At 53.6% G+C, this 24,313-nt stretch overlaps 1 protein-coding gene and 2 long non-coding RNA genes across 3 annotated transcripts in view; 1 reads left to right on the forward strand and 2 right to left on the reverse strand.

The window, feature by feature from the left end:
- Positions 1-5,724, reverse strand: part of LOC111773872 (uncharacterized) — a 36,122-nt gene extending 30,398 nt beyond the window's left edge. The window contains exon 1 of the long non-coding RNA XR_011439577.1: positions 5,505-5,724. This is a non-coding gene — a long non-coding RNA (uncharacterized lncRNA). The remainder of the gene's footprint in view (positions 1-5,504) is intronic.
- LOC138924598 (uncharacterized) lies at positions 2,949-4,654 on the reverse strand. The gene is made up of 2 exons (XR_011439578.1): positions 4,515-4,654; positions 2,949-3,190 (listed from the first exon to the last, which is right to left on the reverse strand). It is a non-coding gene; the product is annotated as an uncharacterized lncRNA (long non-coding RNA).
- RAMP1 (receptor activity modifying protein 1) overlaps positions 4,743-24,313 on the forward strand; it is a 48,816-nt gene continuing 29,245 nt past the window's right edge. Inside the window, exons 1-2 of the mRNA XM_023642692.2 lie at positions 4,743-5,170; positions 23,306-23,444. Coding sequence (XP_023498460.1) covers positions 5,119-5,170; positions 23,306-23,444 — 191 coding nt within the window. The 5' untranslated portion in view covers positions 4,743-5,118. The remainder of the gene's footprint in view (positions 5,171-23,305; positions 23,445-24,313) is intronic.

The following is a 24,313-nucleotide window of genomic DNA, read 5'->3' on the forward strand; positions in this document are numbered from 1 at the left end:
CAGTATCTGTTTGTCTTAAAACTTTTGCTCACTGGTTTTAGCATCCATCAGAAATCTTGCCTGAAACTGCTTTTCTTGTGGTGTTTTTCTAATGATGATTTTGTATATCTCTTCATTCCTTCTACAATGACTACTTAGAAGTTTCCTGTTAGGAAAAGCTGTCTCTTCCCCCTGGTTTATGTATTCAATTATTCATATCAGCATAGACTCGTTGATGTTTATCTTGTTCTGTGAGTTATAATAACAAGACTGTCATTGCTTATTTTGTCACTTGCATTATTCCAGCGTTAGCCATTAGGAGCTTGTGCAGGTTGGGTTCTGTATCTTTGAAAATTGCCATCCTTTTTCAAGTACTTATTTTCTGGCACCACAGGATATTTTAGCCTCATCTCGTAGATTCCCTGCCCAGCCCTGGAATCAAGCACTTCTCCAACAAGCTCTGATTCCTTTTATTGGAAAGTACTATTTGGAAACCAAGGTCTGGTCAGCAGATATGCTCATTGTTGTTGGAGCTGGAGCAGACAGAGCTGGGAAATATGTGTCTGTTAATCCCTGCCTTCAGACACACCTCCATGTGTTTGTTGTATCCTCGTGTGCACGTAGGGTCATCACAGCATTGTAACCCATACCCCGGAGAGAGACGGATTTACTAACCAGAGGACAGCAGTGGTGGCCGGTTCTTCTCGTCTTCAGCCTTAGAGTGTGCAGTCGGAATATTAGTTTCTAAACTTACGCAGGTTACGCCTTTTATCCTCGATCCCCTCCATGTGGTTGTGTTAGACACTTGTGCCAGAGTCTCACAGAGCAGGGAGGGTCTTCAGTTCATACGTGTGACATCTCATCTCATCTGGTGTTGTGCACTAGCTCTGGATAGACTCGACTGTCATTAATTTTCATAGCATTGGGAGGGTTTAGAATTATTTCCATATCTAGGATGTTAAGGTTTAACCCTTCTGGTACTGTGCCACCTCACCCTTAGGCCGCCTCGCAGCCCCCGTCTTCAGCCCCACCGTCTCTCCCAGTCCTCCTTTGCTCACCGCTCAGATGGGCTGGCTGCGGGTGGGGTGAAGGGGAGAGATCACGTGCTGGACTCCGGTGATTTTCCTCTTTGACTCCCTTAATTTGCAGTCATAAAATTCTCCAAGTGATGCTGACGGCATAGTTTTATGTAGAATTTACTTTCTGCTTCTTGTCTTTGTTTGACTTTGGAGAGGGCATTTTGGGAACTAGGAAGATGTGCAGCCGGTTGTTGTTGTCCTCAGCCACTGCCAGGTACCGAGTGTTTGGGCTGGGATGGCAGTGCCCCGTGGGGACTGAGCTGAAGCTCGTGAAGCTGAGTGCCCCTGAGGGACTGCTGCTTCTGTTCAGTGTTTATCCCACAATTGTCCTATGCAAACAAACTGCAGACCCGAGTTGCTACTGCTTATAGACATGGTATCTTGGGAACCTCTAATTCATCAGCCATCATGCCTCAAGTTTAACCTCTAAATTGCCAGCCTGGTGGTGAGGACACCAGCAAGATCTTCCCCTGTGAATCAGCAAATTATTGAAAAAGTGTCTACCGAACATGTGATTGGTTTTTTCTTTCCGTGCTTAAAGATGTTGCTCCATCGTTGTCTGGTTTGCGTTGTTTCCATGAGAACACTCCTGTCACCTTTATCTTTGTTCCTCTCTACATAATGTATCTTTTTCTCTGGCAGCCTTTAAGATTTCCTCTTTCTTACTGGTTTTGAGCAATTTGATTATGAGGTGTCTTGGTCTTTTTTTCTTCATGATTCCTATGCTTGGAGTTTAATAATATTCTTTATAGGTTATAGAACAGTTTTTACACAGTCGTTCACATGTTTCTGTGTGCCAGGACTCCAATTACACATATATTAGGCCACTTGAAGTTGTGTTAGTTGTCTTTTGTCCTGAGATGTAGTAGTTACTTGGAAATCATTTGATCTTGTCAGTTGTCACTTTTCCGCTTTGTTGGGCAGCCTTCATAACTTTTCCCAACTCCAGAGGCAGCACCCTTCTACTGATCTCTCTGACATCAGCTTAGCTCAAAGTTTCTCCACTACAGGTGGTGGGAACTGGAGCTATTCCTGGCCCTGTGTGAACTCTTAGGGGTTGCTCCAGCCTGCTCCTTTCTGGTGGCTCTTCTCCCCGCCCCCGCTGGTGTCCTGGTGAGTGTGCTGCGACTCACAGGGACGCTCTGCAGCTCTTCTCTGTGCAGCTCCTCCTCCAGTGCTCTGCAGCCCTGCCAACTCCGGCTGCTGTGGCTGCTCTGGGCTCCCAGCTCTGTCTCCTCGACCCTGGGAGACCCTGCCCTCTGGTTCCCTACCTACGCTGTGGTCTGGAAGCTGCAGGCAGAAGGCTCACCTCACCTGCTTCCCTGCTCTCAGGGCTCCCTGTCCTGCACCGCCTGTGGTCCAGGGTGACAACTCTTGTTTCATCTGTTTTGTCCAGTTTTTTAGTTTAAGGGAGGAGGGTAAATCCAGTCCTGTTACTTCATCATGGCTGGAAGCAGAAGTCTTCCTATGTTTGAATTTTTAGTAGTGTTGACCTGTCTAGATTGTGTCTTTAACCCTGCTGTGCGTGCAGTAAAGCATCTGCCATTTTCTCACCTCATCCATCATTTAACCTAATGTCCATCTAGATGGAGGGGTCTGGGGAGAGGAATGATCTTCCATGCTACTATCGCTGGCTAGAAATACAGACACAGCGGACAGAATCTAGCCAGGGTGAGGTTGTCCACTCGAGATATGTGTCATAGCCGTAGGGGCAAGTGTTGAGGATCTGCCCCACTCTCCCACCTTTTGCGGAAGGGAGACCCATAGTAATTACTGGGCCTCTCTCCCAGACCCAAGGTGCAGGGCTGAAAACCATCAGGAGGGAAAACCCAGTGTATACCCCCCACTTTGGCATTCCCCCCAAATTGTGAACTTCCAAAGCACATGAACTTGAGAAATACACTTTGTCTTAGTAGGTACATGTGTCTCTTAGGGGCTGTGTGAGAAAATGGAAAGGAGGAATGGCAAGGGCTTCCCCTGCCGCAGCCTCGCCTCTGCTGCAGTTGAGCTTCAAAGAGGAAATGGTGCAAACACTGGCTCCTCCTGAGCCTGGGGCTGAACACACAGGAGTCCCAAGTCCTTCAGGTGATGAACACAGGGCCCAACTCGAAGATGCAGAGAGGTGCACCAGCCTAGAGTGGAAAGAGTGGCTTGGTCTGCGAGTGGAGGGCGAGTCTGAGAGCACAGAGAGACACGCTCTTCTCCCTCACTGGTGACTGCCTCATACAGGACTCCCAGCGGACCTGTCCCAGGGCTCGGCTGGGGCCTCACTCAGCCCCCCAACTGTGCCATTCCCACGTGGCATGGTCCCTGGCCACTGGCCCTTAGCTCTGGCCCGCAGTCCCCTCGAGCACTCCTCTCCCATGCAGCCCTCAAGACTGCTTCCACCACAGCTGAGGCAGGGGTCCCACACCCGCCGTGTGTGGTTCCTTTGTCTGGCATTCATGTTGTCACTGAGATCTTTGGAGTTTGCCCCACTAGATTCACGAGCTGGAGGGCAGGACCTGCACTGTTTACCTAGCACAGTCTTGCCCATAGGAGGCGCTCAAATGACTGTCAAAGGAACAAAGTGTGAGGCCAGGCCGCCCAAGGCGGGGTCTTCCTAAGGTTCAGAAAGAGGAGCTAACAGAGAGCTGTGCCATCCTTCCAGCCTGCATTCAGAAGGTAGATGGATGGCCCCCTGGCTGTCAGCTGCCTCCTGTTCGCCACACTGACAGCAGGTGGCTCTCTTGCCTTTCATTTGGCAGAGAGAAATGTTCATTCAGTCCATACGGGTTGACCACAGATTGCGCACTATGCAGTGTCCTTTTCAGCCACAAAGGAGATGTGACCATTGCACTCAGGGTAGTGGTTCTTCGCCCTCTCTAGGGCAGTGGTTGGTTCATGGGCCTGAGCACAAATTTACGCAGTTGCTCAGTGTTCTTCTTGGAATAGGACGTTACAAGAAGGAACCACCGCAGGGTGAAATCCAGCCCCAGTAGGGCTTTGAGGGCTGAGGACAGCTCAGCTGCCCTGGACTCGTGCCTCCCGACTTTGTCTCCCCGTCAGACCTGTGCCTGGGGAAGCCTGCTCTGCCCCGGGGCTCGTGTGTCCCCTCAGGGAGCCCTTGTCTAATCGCTCTCTAAACGAATACACCCAAGCTTCTCATCCTTTCCTCCCTCAGTTCTTCACGCAGGCTCCGGAGTGACCACCTCCCAAGGCAGGTCTAAGCTGTCCTCTTTCTGTGTAAGTTCGGGTTAGAACTATATCTGAGCCCCTCGCAACCTCCTGCCAGCCTCCCTGCCTCTCACCACCCATCCTGGCAGCAGTCCATAGGGGCACCTCCCAGTCCCCCCAGAGAGCCCTGTTTCCCCGGCCCCTAGGACTTCTGTGCGTGCCTGCCTTGCCCCTTTGCCTGCGGGCAAGCCGTTCCCCACCCTGCAGGTCCTCGGCATTGACTCCAGTTTCTCACTGTACCTGTGGGTCCTTTTTGCGTTACGTTACTGAGTCTCCCCGGCGCCACGGCTGGTTTTGTCCCCGCGGGATCCCCAGTGGCCGCACCTTGAGGGAGAGCTAGATGCAGAAGGTGGTCTTTGTCTTTTGCAGAACAGACCCTGCTTCCCACCCCAGGCGGGAGCGGCCAGAACCTGGGGAGAGGCGGGGCTGGCGCTCGGGTCGAGGCCGAGGCGCCTGGTCTGGGACATCATCCCTAGTTGAAACTGTCCGTCCGTTCGGCTAACGTTGCAGGAGCGGAGCGCCTGTGCGGGCGCCCGAGAGTGCGTCCTGCCGGCAGGGCCCGGAGCCGCCGCGCCGCCCGCCCTCGGTGCAGCCCTTCCCGGCCCGCGCTCGCTCCGCGCCGTCCGGGCCACTTGCGGGAGGGTCGGGTCGCTGTCGGCCGCTTCCACCCGGCCCGCAGGTGCTGGCCGCCCGGTTCCCTGCCGCCGGCCCTCCCGCGCGGTCCCAGCGCCCCCCTCCGCCCCCGGGCGCCGCAGGGGGCCGGCCGCCGCCTCCCCAGCTCCCGCCCCCGGCGCCGCAGCGGGCTCAGTCCTCGGCGGGCGGACTCGGCTCGGCAGCGCGCGCCATGGCCCAGGACCTGCGCGGCCTCCCGCGGCGCGGCCTCTGGCTGCTCCTGGGTGAGTAGGGCCGGGGTCCCGACTCCCCGCCGGGCGGTCCCGAGGGGAGACGGGCGCCTGTCCCGCGCGGGGCCCGCGACCAGCTGGCGGGGTCGTCGGAGCGGCGGGCGCCGCAGCCCTGGCTGGGCGGGAGGCCCCGAGGCGCAGGGGACACGGGCGCGCGCGCGGGGGTCCGCGCAGGGCTGCGCCCCCGACCGGGGAAAGGGGCGGCTTCGGGGACATCGCGGGGGCCAGGGAGTTTTGAAAGGCAAGGAGCAACTGTCTCCCGCGCACCCGGGAACTCACTTGTTTTCAGGAGGGAAAATAGGACGCGCCGGCTCCCCCCTCCCGGTACCTCTGTGTCCTGGAGCTCGGAGCTGTGATGGCCAAGAGTGGGAGCCGGCGCCTTGCAGACTGAGTATTTGGGAATCAGAACCACGGCCCATTTATCTAGAAATAAGTTAAAACTGAAAATCTGACTCCTTGTCACAGCAGTTGCTTATTTGCAAATAAATCTTCCCTAGGATGTCCTTTGCAAACATGAGGCCAGCCGTCCTTCTCTGGGACATTCTCACAGCTTTTCTTGTTTGCCTGTTGACTTGGCACTTCTGGCTAATAAAAATTCAAAGAGGGCCTGCTGGTGAGGTGGCAGAGCATGCTCGGCTTTCGGTTTTGAGAGAGATTATAAACCTAAACCCAGTGGTCACAGGAATGAGCACAAGACTTAGCAAAGTTTAGGAAAAACTTGTCTTCACTTCCCTGTCCACAGTGTTTTCATAAAACCCTAAAACTGAAACCGCATGGTGACAGGAACGTGCACAACACTGAGCAAAAGTTGGCAAGAAATTGTTTTTACTTCCCTTTCCACAACGTTTCATAAAATGCTAGGAAGCATTTCTAGACCGCTTTAGCTATTGGATTCACTTTGTGTGTTTAGTTACCTTTTAATAGACACTAGGGCACTGAAGTGGAATAATCGGGTGGTCCTGGGAGGACCCCCAGCTATCACTGGTACTTGTGGCCTTTCCCCAGAACAGGTGATGTTGGTCAGAAGCAGCTGCTGCACAGGTCCCCCTCGGTGCTGGCGCTGATGGTGATGGGGTGACCATCGCACGGTTTTTGTAGCTGGAGAAGCTTGGGGCAATGTGGCTTGTCCTGGAGATGGCCCAGCCGCTGGGGGGTTGGGGGGTACTGAGGGCTGCACAGGAGCTGTGTGGTTCCAGGTCTCCCTGTTCCTAGACCTCGCCAACAAGTGTCGATCTGCATAAACCCTTGGCATCTGCTTCAGTCTAATACAATCTGAAAACTTAAGGGTTTTGGCTGAAGTTATGTGAAAAGCAAGATCTTATGATATTATTCTCTTCTTTTGTGTTTAGATCCCTTTGGCTTGACATGGAACTTACTGTTTTGGTTTCCTAAGAAATGAACATTTCTCTCTTAGCAAGACAGAGAGCTGGGTTATGTCATTTTTTTTTTTTACCATAAATAAACAAATAAAGGCTCTTTCCTGGTATCTAGAAGCTGCACCCTCTAAAGCTTGTGTAAGCAAAACGCTATGTCACGATCATATATAAAGACCTTCCTTATTTACCAGGAAAGCAATACATCCTCTACTAGAAGTCCGAAGTCCTGTAATCTTGGCATGATTCTGAGTGGTCTGGCTAGTGTTGTATCTTGGAAAAATAAACACAACTTTATGAAGTTATCAGTAAATTAATGTCATTGGAGCCCAGCAGTAATTAGTAGAATTACAGAGCAAAAAGCCTCTTCTTCCCAAGTTGCAGCATTAGCCAGATCTCCCTGGTGGTGAAGATTTTGCTACCCAAAACGGCAATGTGGAATTTCCTTGTTTTCTTTTTTTAAGTATGCTAGGCCATAGGTTCAAGAAGTCATCTGCAACAGCTTTACAATCAAGCTCTTTTTCTTATTCGACCTGCATGCAGTTATTAAAATCTCGCTATTCATATGATTTCTTTCTGCTCCAGGCTTCATGTATGGTCTTCTGTCTAGAGAAGACTCTGATGCGACCACATGCCTTTTAAAAGTTTTGTATATAGCCGTGAAAAGTTTGTCATCAATCAGAAAAGAAGGAGGTTTCCAGCAGACCCGGGGTTATTCTACGATGACTGCCTTGTGAGCTCCTGTTTTTATGAGCCCACCTTCGCCCGGGAGTGCCGAGGCTGACTTGCATGAACTCACCTGTCATCTGTCCTGGGAAGCACGCGCCTTCCCTGGCATCATGCTGGGGGGGTTGGGGGTTTTCTTGCAAGGCTGCTATATTTATTGAAACAGAGAACTTTCTTTAAATACAAGTGTAACGGTTTGGAACCGACTGGGACATCACGGGAAATGCAATATAAGTGACCACTTCAGATTGTCATGTTTTTTTAAATCTGGAGGCTGTTCTAATCCTGGAGTCCAGATCTGAAGGAGTCTTATTTGCTAATCAACTCAGTGTATTTGTTTACTCTGTATATTTAGCTGCTGGGAGAAATTTCTGGATTTTTGTCTCCCTTCCGTCAGTATGTGCCGGTCAGTGTACATATCGTCAGTCCCAGGTCAGGGCTGTTGAGAAACGTTTATATCCACATTGGAAGTGGGGGTGAATGACACTTCAAGGAAATGGTTTAGGTAGAATTCTTACTTAAGAGAAATAGCTAATTGGAAAAAGTTTGTTCCTCCTGATTTTATTTCCCCCAGAATGAGCCAATCCCACAGCTTCTACTTAGCTAAAACTGGCTTCTGGCAGAGTATGTAGTGTGGATGCCACTTGTGGTATAAATTTCAGTGAAAATACAGAGCCTCCGAGAGTAGAACCCCACGGGTTTGGCTCCCAGGGCCCCTTCTTTGGCCGCGAGCCCATCTTTCCTGAGATCCACCTGGCATGGTGGGCTCTCCCCTCAGAGGCACTGACCCAGGCCTGCCCACGAGGACTGTCCCCAGGAGGGCACAGGACGCAGGCTGAGCGATCCTTTTTCTTCTGGAGCTGTGGGGGGAAACTCTTTCCTCTGGGCTGGAGCTGAGCGTTGGGCTGCCAGATCCCATCCTGTGAGCCACGAGGGGAGGGGAGTGTCTGTCCATGACAACACAGACAGACAGACAGAGTTCTCCTGACACCTTTCCTGCCCCTGGATCCAGCCAGTGGGGTGGACTTTTCAACCCTGTGAACCCATCACGTTTAAGCTGAGTGTGTCCCTTGCAGGACGGTGCCTGATGGGTGGCAGATGCTCAGTGGGCTCTGAGAAGGGCACACCTGGGGGCCATGGGAACCCTGCACAAGAGCCTCTTGTTCCACTGGGGACTGAGGGAAGGCCTCCGGAAGGAGGAGATGCTACAGCTGAGAAGACGTGCAGGCTCTGGGAAGGGGAGATGGGTGCTGCTGTGGCTTGAGCACCTCCTCTGGGCCCTGGGCCGCCTGCCTCTGCACTTCAGGTTCTTCTTGACAAATGGAGAGACAAGGCCATGCATCACCTCTGCCCTGTCCCCAGCCCACCATACCAGAGGCGCCCTTGGGCTCCCATTCCCCGCTAACACACACAGAGCCCCTAGAGGGATGTCCTCGTCACCAGCCCTCCCTGCCTCCAGGACAGGATGACCTTGGGGCTGGTGATGTTTCTAGAGAACTCGTTTGTTCTTACTGAGGAGGGTTGTGTCAACACCATGGCCATAGGAGGGCTCCCAACCTCAACAAGACCTTATTTATGTTAACATAATGAAGTTATTGTTGTCTGGGGAAAAGATTTTTTTTCCCTCAGACTTTTATTTCAGTATTTTCTTTGACATTGAAAGCCATCACTTCAATCATCGTTTAAAACATGGATTCTAAGCAGCTTTGTAGGAGCAGGGTCCACGGAGACGCACCCGCCCAGACTCGGCAGGGGGTCTGGGGACCCGTGGGCCTGAGCATCACAGCCGAGCCTTTCTTACTTTGTTCCTCATTAGGCCTCACAGTGTCGCCTTTATTTTCCTCTTCAGTCACTACCTCCCTCCCGCGAGGAGTTCCCATGGTGGAGTCTGTGGGACCAGAGACAAGAAACCCCAGCCGGCCTCCCCTCCCACCTGGCCCATGTCCACTCTGCCCTCTGCTCTCTGCCCTCCAGTCCCACAGGCCCCGCGGGCCAGCACCTCCCCCCTCTCCCAGCTGACTGCCGGGCCTCCAGGAAGCCTTCCCTGGTCACCCCCAACCACCACCACTGGAGTGTGACCCTCTGCTGTGCCCCCTGCACGTCCCCCTCAGAGCTCTCGTCACACCACATTGGCATTGCCCCCCTGTATGTGTCATGCTTGGACTACAGGTCAGCCCACCTCTGGGTGCCTCCTGTCAACAGCTCCTGAGTTAAATGAATTTGCTGGAAACCAAGGGGGCAGGGAAGCAGAGTGAGCTGGGCCGGCTCACTCATAGGGGCTGGGGTGCAGCCACCCACACTCCCCAGGGCTCCATACCCCACCTGAGAGGCTCACCAGGAAGGACTCTCCTGAGCCAGACTTCACCTGGGAGGGCACCTGAGCAAATGAAGGGGTCGTAATGCTTGCCATACTGTCACGTAATCTGGCCGGTTGTCCACTGGAAGAAAAGCAGTCCTTGTATCCCACAGCAAAACCCCACATCACGGGGGAAGAAGTCTAGAAAGCATAGGCACTCAAACAGCAGTGGTGACACTAACAACCATTTGCCTTATTGCCTCTAGAAGATTCCGTGGGTCCATTTGTGAGGGGAAAGATGGCTGCCAGCTGGGTGGGTGGACAGATGAGGGAGCATTGGGAAAAGCACTAAACTTTGCCTGATAACTTCTACCTGTCACATGACACAGGTGCGTCATATAGCATCGTGACTGGAAGAGGGGGTCTAGAAGCCAAGGATGCTGCTAGGCAGCCTACTGCTGGAGGCTGCCCAGGACAGCCCCCCACACAAAGAATGGTCCAGCACAAAATGTCCGGGGTGCCCAGGCTGGGGATCCCTGTTCCATGTAAACGACATATAGAAAAGGTGCTATTTACACGGAAGGAAATGAGCCGTGGGAGTAGAGCTGGAGGTGGCGGCCCTGGTCCTGAGCCCCAAGGAGTTTGGGAAGAGCACAAGGACAGTTGGGCAAAGGAACTTTCCGGAAACCTTTGTGACTGAAGCATCGGGGGGAAGGAGTCTTTGAGCCAAGGCTTGTGCTGGAGGGGGACCCGATCCTCTGGGCCAAGGTAAGCACGTCAGATTTCATTTCAAAGGCAAAGGGGGACCCTGGAGGATGTTAAACGGGGCCATGAGATGGAATGTCTGGTCTGAAAGAGCCCTGGGCTCCTGCACAGAGCGGGGCTGGAGGCATGGAGTGGAGGCAGGAGAGCAGGTGAGAGATGGGGGTGTGGGTGAGGGCAGAGGAGTGAGACGGAGGGAGTGCAGAGACTCCAGAGAGTTCCAGGGGTGGAGATGAAGGACTCAAGGGGGCAGGAGGAGGCAAGCCCAGCCAGGCCCCTGGCGGAGCCGTGTCCCGGGAGCCGGCGCTCCACAGCTTCCAGATAAAACACTTCAAATTTTAGGTAAACGACAAATTGTTTTAGCGTAAACATGTCCCATGCCATATTTGTGACATACTTATACTAAAAAAAATTGTTTGACACTCAAATTTAACAGGGCGTCCTGTATTCTGTTTGCTAAATCTGGCAGGCCCATCCACAGCAGCCACACTGGGTTAGATGTCCCCTTGGACACTCAGGGACAAAGGCAGGTAGGCAGGTGTCCAATCAAGTCCGGGGCACAGAGGAGAGGTATAGCTGGGAGGGACGTTTGGGGTGATGTCAGTGTCGGGACAGTGTGAGATCCTCGGATGGAAGGGATGGCCGTGGATAGAGATGGGGCGCAGGCTCTCCACAGAGGCTGGGAGGGGAGGCCAAGGCCCCAGAGAGACAGTGACGGAGACGTGGCCGCTGGGTGCCACTGGGCACTCTGACAGTGGTAGCATTCGTGGGGTGGTGAGGAGGGAAGGCAGATGAGTGGGGTCATGCGTGGAAGAGGCGGCAGTGAACGCATCCTGGAGAACGCATCCCTGAGAAGGGATGCCAAGAGGTCCGCCAGAGAGCGTGCCCTTGGGGGTTCCTCCGCCGTGCCCTGGTTTTAAACAGGCAGATCTTTGATTCATCTGGAATGTGTCCTGATTTTCTCACTAAATATCTACTGGGATTTGCATGGTAATTGCGCTGATTTATTGATTGACCAGGGAGGATTAATAGCAAGAGCACCTGTCCAAGAAAGAGCAGTCTGTCCCTCCACCCCTCCCGCGGGGGTTCCATTCCCCCTGCAGAGTCCTTGTTCAGTTTCTAGGAATCTCGGGGGTTTGGGGCTGCTGCTATGAATAGGATACTTCCCGCATTTATCTTCTGCCCCGTCGTTGCTGGAATGTAAGGAGGCTCCTTTTTCGTGTGTGTTGGGATGCGCTGTCTCCGGTACTCGGGCTCCAGCAGTGCTTGCTTCTTGCTTTGTTCCCCTTCTCCCCTGTGGCTTTTTCAGGTCGATGTTAGACCATCTGTAAGGAAGGGGCGTCTTCCCACCGCCTCCCAGTTTGGACTCCTCATTTTGTTCCCTGTTTCAGCCAGGTTGGAGGGGACTCTGCTGAGCAGGGAAGTGGCAGCAGCCGCCTCCCTTGGCTCCCAGCTGAGGGCAGCTATGCCTTAAGCCTTCAGGCCTGCTCCTGGGGGCAAGAAGCTTTTTAAGTTCTTGTTTTTTTTAATTCAGGTAACACTGGTTTATAATACTATATAAATTTCAGATGCACCTCATTACATTTCGATTCCTATGTAGATGACATCATGTTCACCACCCAAAGATTAATTACAATGCATCACCATACACATGTGCCCTCTTCCCTCCCCACTTCCCCTCTGGAACCCTCTGGTAACACTAGTCTAATCTCTGTGTCAGTGTGTTTGCTTGTTGTTGTCGTTGTTTTTATCTTCTACTTATGAGTAAGATCATATGATATTTGGCTTTCTCCCTCTGACTTATTTCACTTAGCATAATACCCTCAAGATCTATCCATGTTGTCGCAAATGGCCGGATTTCATCATTTCTTATGGCCGAGTAGTATTCCGTTGTGCATATGTACCACGTCTCCTTTATCCATTCGTCCCTTCATGGGCACCTAGGATGCTTCCAAGACTTGGCTGTTGTGAATAATGCTGCGATCTATGTGCGTGTATCTTTAAGCATTCATGTTTTCAAGTTCTTTGGATAAATACCCAGCAGTGAAATACCTGGATCAAATGGTAGTTCTATTCTTAATTTTTTGAGGAATCTCCATACTGTCTTCATAGTGGCTGGACCAGTTCGCACTCCCACCAGCAGTGTACGAGGGTTCCCTTCTCTCTACATCCTCTCCAACACTTGTTATTTCCTGTCTTGTTAATTATAGCCATTCTGACTGGAGTGAAGTGATATCTCATTGTAGTTTTGATTTGCATTTCCCTAGTAATTAGTGATGTTGACCATCTTTTTTTTTTTTTTAGATTGGCACCTGAGCTAACAACCGTTGCCAATCTTTTTTTTTCTGCTTTTTCTCCCCCAGTCCCCCCAGTAGGTAGTTGTATATTTTAGTTGTGGGTTCTTCTAGTTGTGGCATGTGGGACGCCGCCTCAGCATGGCTTGATGAGCGGTGCCATGTCCGCACCCAGGATCTAAACTGGGGAAATCCCCGGCCACCGAAGCGGAGCGTGCAAACTTAACCTGACCATCTTTTCATGTGTCTATTGGCCATCTGTATATCTTCTTTGGAGAAATGGCTGTTCAGATCTTTTGCCCATTTTTTAATTGGGTTGTTAGTTTTTTTGTTGTTGAGATGTATGAGTTCTTTATATATTTTAGATATTAACCCCTTAGCTGATATATGGTTTGCAAATATCTTCTCCCAATTGTTAGGTTGTCTTTTTGTTTTGTTGATTGTTTCCTTTGCTGTGTAGAAGCTTTTTAGTTTGATGTAGTCCCATTTGTTTATTTTTTCTATTGTTTCCCTTGCCTGGTCAGACTTGGTATTTGAAAAGATGCTGCTAAGACCGATGTTGAAGAGCGTATTGCCTATGTTTTCTTCTAGAAGTTTTATGGTTTCAGGTCTTACCTTCAAGTATTTAATCCATTTTGAATTAATTTTTGCGTCTGGTGTAAGATAATGGTCTACTTTATTTTTGCTGGGGGTGGGAGAGAGAGAGTGAGTCTTCTTGCCATGTGTAAAAGAAGTTTTTATGATGTTAAGGGAGACTCATTTGGTGTCACCTGTGGCAGTATGTGCGAGTTGTGAGTTGTGCATCCCCTCCGTGGCTGGCGGGCCGTGGGCGCATGTGCGAGTTGTGAGTTGTGCATCCCCTCCGTGGCTGGCAGGCCGTGGGTGCTGGTGGCTGGTGACTCAGTAGAGAGGAGGTCTGTGAGTCTTGCTGCGTTCCTGCCACGAATGGAGGCTCCCTAGGCGCCCACGGAGACCCAGGAGTCTGCTGACTGCTGTTTATTTTGCGTTTCACTCCTTTATTCCTAAGCAAGATTGTTCTGCACTTCCTTTGGTGGGTTTTATTAGCAGCATTGGGCATTTTTCTTCCCAAAAGAGGTGTGTGAACTTTCTTTCTGTCTGGGCCAAGACAGTTGGGATGGTGCGAGTGATCAGTTCCTCCAAGAGCTGCAGGGTCTTCGTTTTCTGCAGAACCATCCAGTGGGGGCCCTCTGGGGCACTGGAGAGAACTGAGGACCTTTCCAGTGTCTTTCATGGCTGTCAGTCACCTTGGGTTTTGCATTTCTTATAGCAATGATGTTGTTCCATATCTTGCTGTGAACTTGTCCATTTTACCCAACGTATAATTCTATAGATAATTATCTTATTTTTCTAATCCTCTCTGTATCTCTGGGCATCTGCCCTTTCTCTGGTGAGTTCGTATTTTCATGTTATTTCTTGATCAGGACTGGACAGTAGTTTATTTCTGTGGTTAGTCTCCCCCCACATCTCCTCTCCAATCAAAGAACCAGTTCTTTCTCCTTGAAAGCCTAATCCATTTGTTTTTGTTCTTTCTTGTTGAGGAATGAAGCCTGCCCAGTCAATCCTCTGCTTGGCAGCCTGGCCGCATCTCCTGAGTTTTTTCTGCCTCGTGACCACCGTTGATATTTCCTAGATTTTCTGGGTGTGTGGTTTTTATTTCTTCTTTAACACATGAGTTATCTGGAAGCAAGTTTTAAAAAAATCCCAAAGGCTCAGGCTTCTTGGTTTCATGTCCAACACTCACGGCTACTTTTCTATGCCGTGGTCACAGAGCAGGTCAGGAATCACCACAACTGAGTGTGTGTTAAGGCTTCCTTCTCGGTCTTGCCAAATTTTCCTTTTGTAAATGGCCCATAAACCCGTGAGAAGAGTGTGGAGTTTTTGTGTGTCGATTCTAGATGTCACATTAAATTAAGCTGCTGGGTCCTCCGTAGCCTCATTGATTTTAGTCTCCAGCTCTGTCAGGAGCTGTGAGCCCTGTGTGAAAACCCCACTCTGCTTCTGTGAACCCGTCGGTTCTCTGTGGTGGAGTTCCTGTCGTCTCTGTGCCGGGAGCGACAATAGGGAATCCACACATGTAATCCCTGCCCGTCACATCCACACAGTGAGTTCTTGTAGCCCAACCTTCTTTGTCCCAGCCATTGCTTTTTTATTTTTAATTGTGGCAAAATACACAGAACATAAAATTTACCATCTTGACTATTTTAAATACACAGTTCTGTGGCATTAAGTACGTTCACATTGCTGTACAACCATCAGCACCATCCATCTCCAGAACTTTCTCATTGTCCCAAACCGAAACTCTACCCATTAAACACGAACTCATCATTCCCCCTCCCCGAGCCCGCAGCCCCCGCCATTCTACATCCTGTCTCTGTGATTTGGACTCCTCTGGATACATATAAGTGGAATTATATAGTATTTGTCTTTTTGTGACTGCCTTATTTCGCTTAATGTCCTCAAGGTTCATCCGTGTTGTGGCATGTGACAGGATTGCCCTCTTTTTTAAAGCTGAATAATATTCCCTTGTATGGATATCCCACATTTTGTTTATCCATTCCTCTGTTGATGGACACCTGGGTTGTTTCCACCTTTTGGCTACTGTGAACGATGCTGCTATGAATGTGTGTGTAACAAATATCTCTTTGAGATCCTGCTTTCAATTTTTTTTTCCCTAAGATTGGCACCTGTGCTAACATCTGTTGTCAAACTTCTTTTTTTTTCTTCTTCTCCTCAAAGCCCCCCAGTACATAGTTGTATATTCTAGTTGTAGGTCCCTCTGGTTGTGGCATGTGGGACGCTGCCTCAGCATGGCCTAATGAGCGGTGCCATGACCACACCCAGGATCCAAACCAGTGAAACCCTGGGCCGCTGAAGCGGAGTGTGTGAACTCAACCACTCGTCCACAGGGCTGGCTCCTCAATTTTTTCGATATGCACCCAGCAGAGGAATTGCGGGAACGTATGGTAATTCTGTTTAATATTTTGAGGACCTGCCATACTGTTTTCCACGGCAGCTGCACTGTCTTATGTCCCCACCAACAGTGCACGAGAGTTCCAGTTTCCCCACTTCCTCCCCAACATTGTCTCTGGTTTTCTGAGGGTAGCCGTCGTGGTGGGTGTGAGGTGCCATCGTTGCTCTTCAGGTGGAGTTTAGCTTTGTCGGGGGTGATACTGTGGCTTTTCATAGCCTCACAGTTGCCTGACTCCGCTTTCCACCTTTGGATGTTATTCTGCATCACTTAGCTTTTTACCTGATTTTGCATCTCATTTTCTCACGGATTCGGGGGCACATGACCAGGTCCCCCCATCCAGCACAGAGCAGGCACTTCAAGGAGGGGCAGGGAGGAGGGGAGCAGCATCTCTGAGTCACAGCGAGGGGACAGTAGGCTGGAACTGCAGGCTGACCGGGAGGATCAGAATCTGCTTGGTGAAGGCTGCGCTGGTGCAAGCTGCTGTTTGGGACGCGAAAGGACCCACGGGCCGGGAGGACTTTCTGGTTCTCTCCCAGCCCTTGACTGGCTGCCCCAAGGTGGCGGTGGGTGGGAATTCCTCTTGCCAGCAATGGAGAGCTTCTTGGGGGTGGGCGGGACCAGCTGGCCTCCTGAAGAGAGGGGGCTTTAGATGGAACAGAGACAGAGAGAGGGAAAAGCTCCGGGGCAGCCAAGGGGCTTTCACACTAGATGATTAAGTGTGAGCCAGAGGGAAGCGCGGCAGCGGGAGACGCCCAGGGAGCCACCCAGGGAGCCACGTGCAGGATGCCGGAACAGACCACAGCAGCCGCGCAGAGACTGGCACAGGGCCCTCCAGCCTGCCGAGGATGGAGTGGTGACCCAAGGGCCCGGTTCAGGAGAACCAGACTTGAGGGTGGTGGGAGCGGGTGCTGAAAGCAGGCGCTGCGTATGGACAAAGCACAGGCTCAGAGATCCCAGGGTCTGCCACATGAAGGGTTCCTCCCTGTAGTTACAATGTAGCACGACACCCACAGTCAGAGAGAGCTGTGTGCTGTGCAGGGCAGAGGAGGTGATGGTTCATTGGGCCTTGAGGGTTGAGTAGGAGTTTCTACTTGGACACACACAGTGTTTGTTTTTTCAGCTTGTCGTTGTTTTGGGTCTTGTTTTCTTTTTTCAGAATAGGCTGAGGAGGACTGAGGGCAACATGTTCAAACCAAGTTCTGTTTCCGTCATTCTCTGGGGCACTCCGTGACAGGCCCAGCATGTAGCTTCTTGGGGATTTGGCTCCCCAGTGGCTGTAACCGAGGGAGTCCTGGAAGTGGGTGGTTTTTACTCTGCTGGCTCCGGCTGGCTGAGCAGATGATTCACAGCTGCAGCAAGAACCTGCAGAGCAGGGATTTTTCCGGTGGGAAAAATTGGGAGATCTGGAAGGAATACAGAGATAATATTTTATAAATTATATGGGCCTTTTTTTACCCTATGAAAACTGTAGAAGAGCAGAAGGCAGAAAATAGATTATCCATAATCACACCCCTCAGAGATAACCCACTCTTGATGTTTCCTTCCCACTTTTTTTTTTTTTTTTTTTGCTGGGAAAGAGTGGCCCTGAGCTAACATCTGTTGTCAATCTTCCTCTTTTTTTTCCCCTCCCTCAAGCCCCAGGACATAGTCGTATATCTTAGTTGTAAGTCCTTCTGGTTCTTCTATATGAGCTGCTGACACACCAGGGTTACTGATACGCAAGTGGTGTGGTTCCACGCCCAGGAACCAAACCCGGGCTGCTGAAACGGAGTGCACCAAACTTTAACCAGTAGGCCATCAGGGCTGTCTTACCCCACTTATTATTTTTAAACAGCTTTATTGAGATAAAATTGACATGGAATAACTGAATATATTTCAAGTGTACAGTTTGAAAGATTCTGACACGTCCACCCATGTGGACTCGGTGAGCATATGTACCCATCGCCTCCAGAAGTGTCCTGAGCCCTCTGTCACCACCCTCCTGCTGCCTCTCCCATCCCTCCCCATCGCCCCTGCCGGCCCCCGGGGTCCAGGCCCCGAGTGTGCGGTGAGTTGCTAAGAGTGGCTGGCATTGGAAGCCCTGCTGGGATGGGCTGCTCGTTTTGAGGTGGGATCACTTCTGGGCATGCATCCGCTGGAAACCAGTCCTGTTGGCCCACCTGGCGCGGGAGGTTCCCATTTCTCAGATCAATAAACTGCAGCTGAAAGGTGAAGAGGCCCACCCAAGCCCCCGAGGCCTCCTCTGCTGTGGGGTCCCTGGAGGCTCTCGGGCTGCCCCTGCCCCAGCTCACAGCACCGCAGGGGGGCTCCAATTTTAGCCCCCAGCTCCCTCCTTTCCCCGGCTCATCCCACACCCATCACCCCAGCCGCCCCCACCGCAGCTCCGGGAGGACCACTCGGGCTCCACGGTTCTCTCTGCAAACATGAAAGAAGCAGCAGGATGGGCAGGCGCAGAGCTAGGGTGGTGTAAAATGAGACCCTCAGGGTCGCACTCCGGGCCCCTCATCTCTCCAGGCCCCTCATCTCTACTTAGTTAGAAAACCCCAATGCCAAGGGTCTCAAGGCAGCTGCCCTGCGGCCCCGATGGCAGAGCCCGGGAGTCCCCCTGGGGAGCTCAGCTGCGCGGTCTGTCTGGTCCCCGTCACTTTGCCTGAGGGATCCTTTCTGCCTTCGTGTGGCTGCCACATGTCCTCATTTCAGCGGTGTTTTCCTGCTGTGGAGAACGGGGGCCGTTTCTCTGAGTACCCCCACCCCCCCGAAGGAACACGGAGTTCCTAAATGCTGCCCAGGGCCAGGCAGGGTCCTGTCCTGACACGCCGAGGAGGGAGTGCCGTCTGCCCGCGGCCTCCGCGCACGGCCTCTGAACGACACAGCTGTGAGTGAGTGAATTTGCAGTCAACACCGAAATGGAACCCGTTTGGCCCCAAACAGCTGGTGTTAAAACTTTGGGCAACTTCATTTAGTTTTGAAACTGTAAAGTTGCCTCTCTTTCCAGTGAGAGAGACCACATCAGGCTCGTTTACGGAAAAGGTCAGTGTGGTTCTCCTGTACCTGAAAAATGAAGCTGGTTTGCAGTTCTGCCCGAACAGCTTGGCCGGCCTCGTCCCAGCTGTAGGAACCGGCAGAGAGAGCGGCCGTGGCTCCGGGCTCCCCCAGGGCAGGAAAGAAAGGGCAGTGGGGGGCTGTGTCCCCGTGGAACAGGGGGTCAGTGGGGCCTGGCCTCACAGGTCCCGCCTTTGGGAGGCAGAAGGGGCTCAGAGAGAGGTGAGAGATGCAGCCCAGAGCCAGCCCAGGGGCAAGCCCTGCAGCCCGCCCAGGCCAGGGCTTGTACAGACAGTGGGAGCTAGAGCTGGCCGTGCCCTAGTGTGATCACTGATGCTGCAGGGCAAGTTGGCCGCTGAGGGCCCAAGCCAGCAGAGTGGGGGCAGGTGGCTGCTTTCTGTAGCCCAGAGGACAGTAGGAAGAGACTGACCCGAATACACCAGGGAGGGACACCGTAACAGGAGGAATTGTGGACTGCGGCCTTCCTCCTCAGAGCTCAGTCTGGCCAGGTGGAAGGGCCGGTGGCACTCCTTCTGTCCCCCAGCACCAGCACTCCCCCCGTTGGGGACCCCCACCAGAGGAGGCAGCGTCTGGCTCTGCTGGACGATTGGGCAGCCCCTGCTTCCTTGACCCTCTGGGGCCTTGGGAGCCACCCAGCGTCCCTGTAACAGATTCCCCCAGCCCTCACGTCAGCCCAAGTGGGTTTCTATTGCATGCAGCCGGGAACCCCAACTGAGATGCACATTTGTCTTCGTTTGCCCTAAAACAAACCCTTCCAGAACAGGAGGGGGCCTACCGTGCTTCCTGACCCTGGGACAGTCCAAGGCACCCTAGCTTCGCTCCCAGGCAGAATGTCCGCTGATAAAGCTGGGAGTCGCCGTCTCGTTCCCTTGTTTGTTCATTTGACAAATATTGATGTACATTGTGGCAGGGGGCCAGGGAGGACGTGCACATGAGTCAGAGAGGAGTGAGAGGACAGGGCAGCCCAAACGCTTCCCAGGAAAGAAAGAAACATCCTACCTGCGCTAAAGGAGGCCCTGGGGAAGTGGGCTGGGGGCAGGGGGGTGGGCAGTGGCCTTGGAGGAGGACAGGTGCATTGGGGCTGGGGTTTGCTGAGGCATTCTGGATGGGAAGGCAGGATGGGTGCTGGAGCAATGGGGGGGAGGTGGGGATGAATGGAGGGACGACCCTCAGAATGAGGCTGGATGGGTGGCTGGAATCCCTTCCATGGGCTGGCGTCTGAGCCCTCCTGAGCCACCCCGAGTCCCTGGCGCTTCACTTGTCTGTGGCAGGTGGGCTTTCTTAGGGGCGTCCTGATGCGGCAGGTGTGGGAGCAGCCCCTTCCCCAAGCCTGCCCGACAGTGGGCAGACGAAGCCTGCATGATAGAGTCGCCCATGGCCGGTCCTCGGGGTGCACTCACCATGCCCTGGTGGACCCTGCAGGGGACACACCTGGGCTTTTGGGAAGTGGCATGAACTCAGATGGGTACAGGGGTTCCTGGGAGCAGGGACTGGGTTTCGCTCCCCAGCCCCCTGAGAGTCCCCCCCAAGAGCCAGAGGGATGTCTGCCCCCTCAGTTCTCCCAGAGGCAGGTGCAGCCTGGAGATAAGGGACCAGCGGCTTCCCGGGGCCCCACACTGCAACAGGGGAAGGCTCCTTCCCAGGGCATCCAGGGAGAGACAGCCTTGCTTGCTCCTCTCCTCTGGAGCAACTCCGAGGCATTTTCCCACTTGCCAGCCTTTCATCTCTGCCCGCCCCCCACCCACCATTACTCCCCAGCTTCTCAAGCTAAAACTCCCAGGAGTCCTCGCTGTCTTCACCCAGTGTCCAGGATGCCCTGCCCTGGTGGATGGCCCTGCCCATGGGGCACCCTGCAGGGCGGTGGGCACAGGATGGCTGCAGCTCAGCCTGCAGTCAGGTCAGGGTCCGAGGCTTTTTTCAAACTCCTGCTGCTGGGCCTCACCTCTACTCCACCTGCCCGTGGGGTTCGTTGTGTGTTTTGTTTGGCTTTTTGTTTTTAACTAAACACAGGGTTGTACTTCCATAGCTATGAAATGTCACTTTGCTGGCTTTGGCCTGCCCTGTCAAGATGTGTGCAGCCTGGAATCTGTCATCTAAATTAGTGAAATGAATGAGTTAGCCCGCCCACGCCCGTCTCACCTTCTGGTGGAATTCAGAGGCCTGAGGGTCCTCACAGAAATGCTCGAGAAGAATGTGGAACAGGATGGTCCCCTGAAAGCCCACCAGCCACCACTTGGGGTTCCCACATTGTATCTCTTGCCCGGACCCCCCCAGGATATCAGAGAGGACTCGTGAGATGTCTTGGGCTTCTTGATGCCCTCTGACCAGTCCTCCCCAACCCTGAGTCTCTGACTTGCGCGGGCACAGTGTGTGGTTGCTCGTTTGTCACCAGCCACCTGTCCCTTCCTGAGAGCTACCACTGCTTTGAGGGGACAGCTCTTGTCTGCTTCGTGACATCCTGGCCCACCTTCCAGGAGCACAGGTCCTGGCCAGGGGTGGGCAGCCTCATACCAGCACCCTCTCCTGGGACCCAGGGAGGGGCACAGGCAGAGCGTACCTGGGGGTGACTTTAGGGCCGCACTGCCCATGTTCTTGGCTTCCTGCGGGTGGCCTCTGTGCCCGACCCACACTCCTGGCCCTCTATGGGTGCCTCCAGGTGCCCAGTGTCTGTCTTTAACCTTTCTTTAAGGCAGCCAGTCAGCTTGGTTACCTGTAACCAAGGCTAGTCTTTGCCTGTTCCCCTCCTGATTCAACATACCTTGCTCTGTGAGCCGGTCCTTACCTCTGCCCCATCCAGGGCTTCAGCATCCTATCAGCACTCCATTCTAGAGAACCACGTCAGAGCCCTGGTGTGCAGTGTGTGGGATTCATTCATCCACCCACCCATCCACCACCCTAACTGTCCACCCACCTATCTATTCATCCACCCATCCATCCACCCACCCGTCCATCCATCCATCTACCCATCTACCCATCCACCCGTCCATCCATCCATCTACCCATCTACCCATCCACCCGTCCATCCATCCATCTACCCATCTACCCATCCACCCGTCCATCCATCCATCCAACCATCTACCCATCCACCCGTCCATCTATCCATCTACCCATCCATCCATCCATCCATCTATCCATCTACCCATCCATCCATCCATCCATCTACCCATCATCCACCCACCCACCATCCATCTATCTCCCCAACCATCCATCCACCCACCCATTCATCCTGCCCACCCATCCAGCCAGCCATCTGCCACCTACCCATCCGTCTATCCATCCAGCCAGCCATCCACTTACCCACTCACCCATGCTTCCATACACCCACCCATCCATTGATCCATCTGCCCACCCACCCATTTATCCATCTATCTACCCACCCACCTACTCACCCACATATCTAGTAATTAGTCATTAAGCACCCTGGAGTTGCACTTTGAAATGGTGCTTCACGGCCCCCTGTCATCACCCTGCTCTGTGACACCTCCCTCTCCCCCAGCCCTTTCTCACTTGCCCCCTCCCTCAGGTCTGCCCTCTGCTGTTCTTCTCAGCTTCCCTCCCTGTCCTGGGCCTCGCAGGCCCAGGAGCTGGCTGAGTGCAGGGCCAAGGGAGGCGAGGCGAGTTCAGTCTAGCCTCCATCTCTTCTGGTGCTGGGACCTCAGGCCATGTCTGAGCCCTGAATCCTCAGTTTCCCCATCTGGAAGTTGATGATCACAATAGGACCCACCTCCAAGGTAGCGGAGCATGTGAAGAGCCTTAGGCAGCGCCCGCATGTCATAGGGGCTGGAGTCCCAGTTCCTCTGCATTTTACAGAAGACAGAGGCAGAGGGGCAGGAGTCCTCAGGGCCAAGGGGCCGGCCCTCTCGAGTACACACCCCTCTCTAGCCATTTTCTGGAGACAGGGACTCCAGAACCCCCCACCCAATCTCCCTGCCCCGAGGGCTGCTGGTCTCTCCTTGGGTGTCCATTCTACCCACTGCCCTGTGGGCTCCTCAGGCCTGAGGACGGTAAGGGTCACAAGGGTGTCCACATGTGTCCGTGACGCCCAACAAGGAGTCCTGGAATTCCCAGGACAGCCCAGGCTTCCCAGCTCCAGGCTCCTTCCAGGAATTTGGAAGGGCTGTGCTGGTAGGGGGGTGCTGGGCAGAGGCCCCAGCATATCCTGGGGGGCAGAAGGTGGACCATCAGCCAGACCCTGGACAGCAAATGCGAAGGAGCACCCTCACCCCGCAGCCTCCCGTTAGAGAGGCGGAGAAAGTGGACGTTCAGCCTCAAGAGGAAGAGGAGGCCTAGTGGGTGGGGGGCCCTGGGGGGAAGCTACCCCTGCCCAGCCTCCACCAGATGCAGTCGTGGGCTCGGGGTAAATGAGTGAATTTTGATTTGTGCGATGCACTCCCTGACCAATCATCTTTGATCTCGTCTATTTATCAAGGTGGGAGGGTAGAACACATTCCATGGAACGGTTTGTCAGCTTGGTTGATAACTGGTAACTATTCAGACCAGTGGACGTGGGCCTCCGCAAGGGCCCTGGGACGGGAGCCCTCACCCTGTAGGTTGAGCAGGGGAGGGCGGGCAGGGACCCCCGCGAGGCCAGAGGGTGACAGTCCCTGGGCCCTGTCATTGCAGTGCATCACCTCTTCCTGGCCACCGCCTGCCAGGACGCGGACTACAGCACCCTCCTCCAGGAGTCCTGCCTCGCCCAGTTCAAGGTGGACATGGAGGCCATCGGGAAGACGCTGTGGTGTGACTGGGGCAAGACCATCGGGTGAGTCCCAAGTGTCCCCTGATGGGAGGGATGTAGCTGTGGGGGGCTTGGGGCCACAGGGCCTGGTAAGAGGATTCCACTGGAGGCCACAGTGAGGGGTTCTTCACTGCAGTACATGGCGACAGGATGTGGCCATGGCAGGGGACAGACTGAGGACAAAGGAGGGTGCCAGTGACAGATGTGTGTGGACAGCGAAGGGGTGGGAGGAGGCGGTGTCTGCGATGACCTGGGGCCAAGGTGGCCAGTGGGGCCTGGTACCTCGGGGGGCCCTGTGGGGGCAGGAGAGGGAGTGTTCCCTCTGGGCCGTGTCCAGTCTGAGATGCCTGTGGCCCATCCAAGTGCAGGTGTCTGGGGGACAGACGACAGCACAGCCTAGTGCCCAGTGGGCTCTGGGTGGCCGTGTCTCTGTGACAGGAGCCCCAGCTTGCAGCGATCTCCTGCTTATTCCCTCAGTCCCTGTAGTCAAGCCAAGGCTGTCCTTCCCACTCCCACTCTGTTCTGGGCCCAGAGCTTCCTGGAACCATGGGCCAGGCTGTCACTGGAGGGGTGCCCCATGGAGAATGGCTGGCCCTGAGCCCCTTCCCCTTCGTGACTCAGTCCTTCTGCCAAAATGCCCTTCTTCCCACCAGGGGCTCATCCGCTGCCTCCCTCAGCCTCTCAGGCCCCAGGCACCCCTGGGTGGGGTTGAGGGTTCTGCCCACCAGGGCCCGGGTGCCTCGGGCTTCTGGAACAGGGGTCCGAACACATGCCATCCATCCTCTAATCTGTGTTTCTGCTTCAGTGCACCGGGGCGTCTGGGGGCTCCAGTGGGCATGTAAAGAGAATGGGAAATACCCCAAAAATGCTGAGATCACAGGCTGGCGGCTGAC

This window comes from Equus caballus, chromosome 6 (assembly GCF_041296265.1).
Source record: "Equus caballus isolate H_3958 breed thoroughbred chromosome 6, TB-T2T, whole genome shotgun sequence".
NCBI lineage: Eukaryota > Metazoa > Chordata > Mammalia > Perissodactyla > Equidae > Equus > Equus caballus.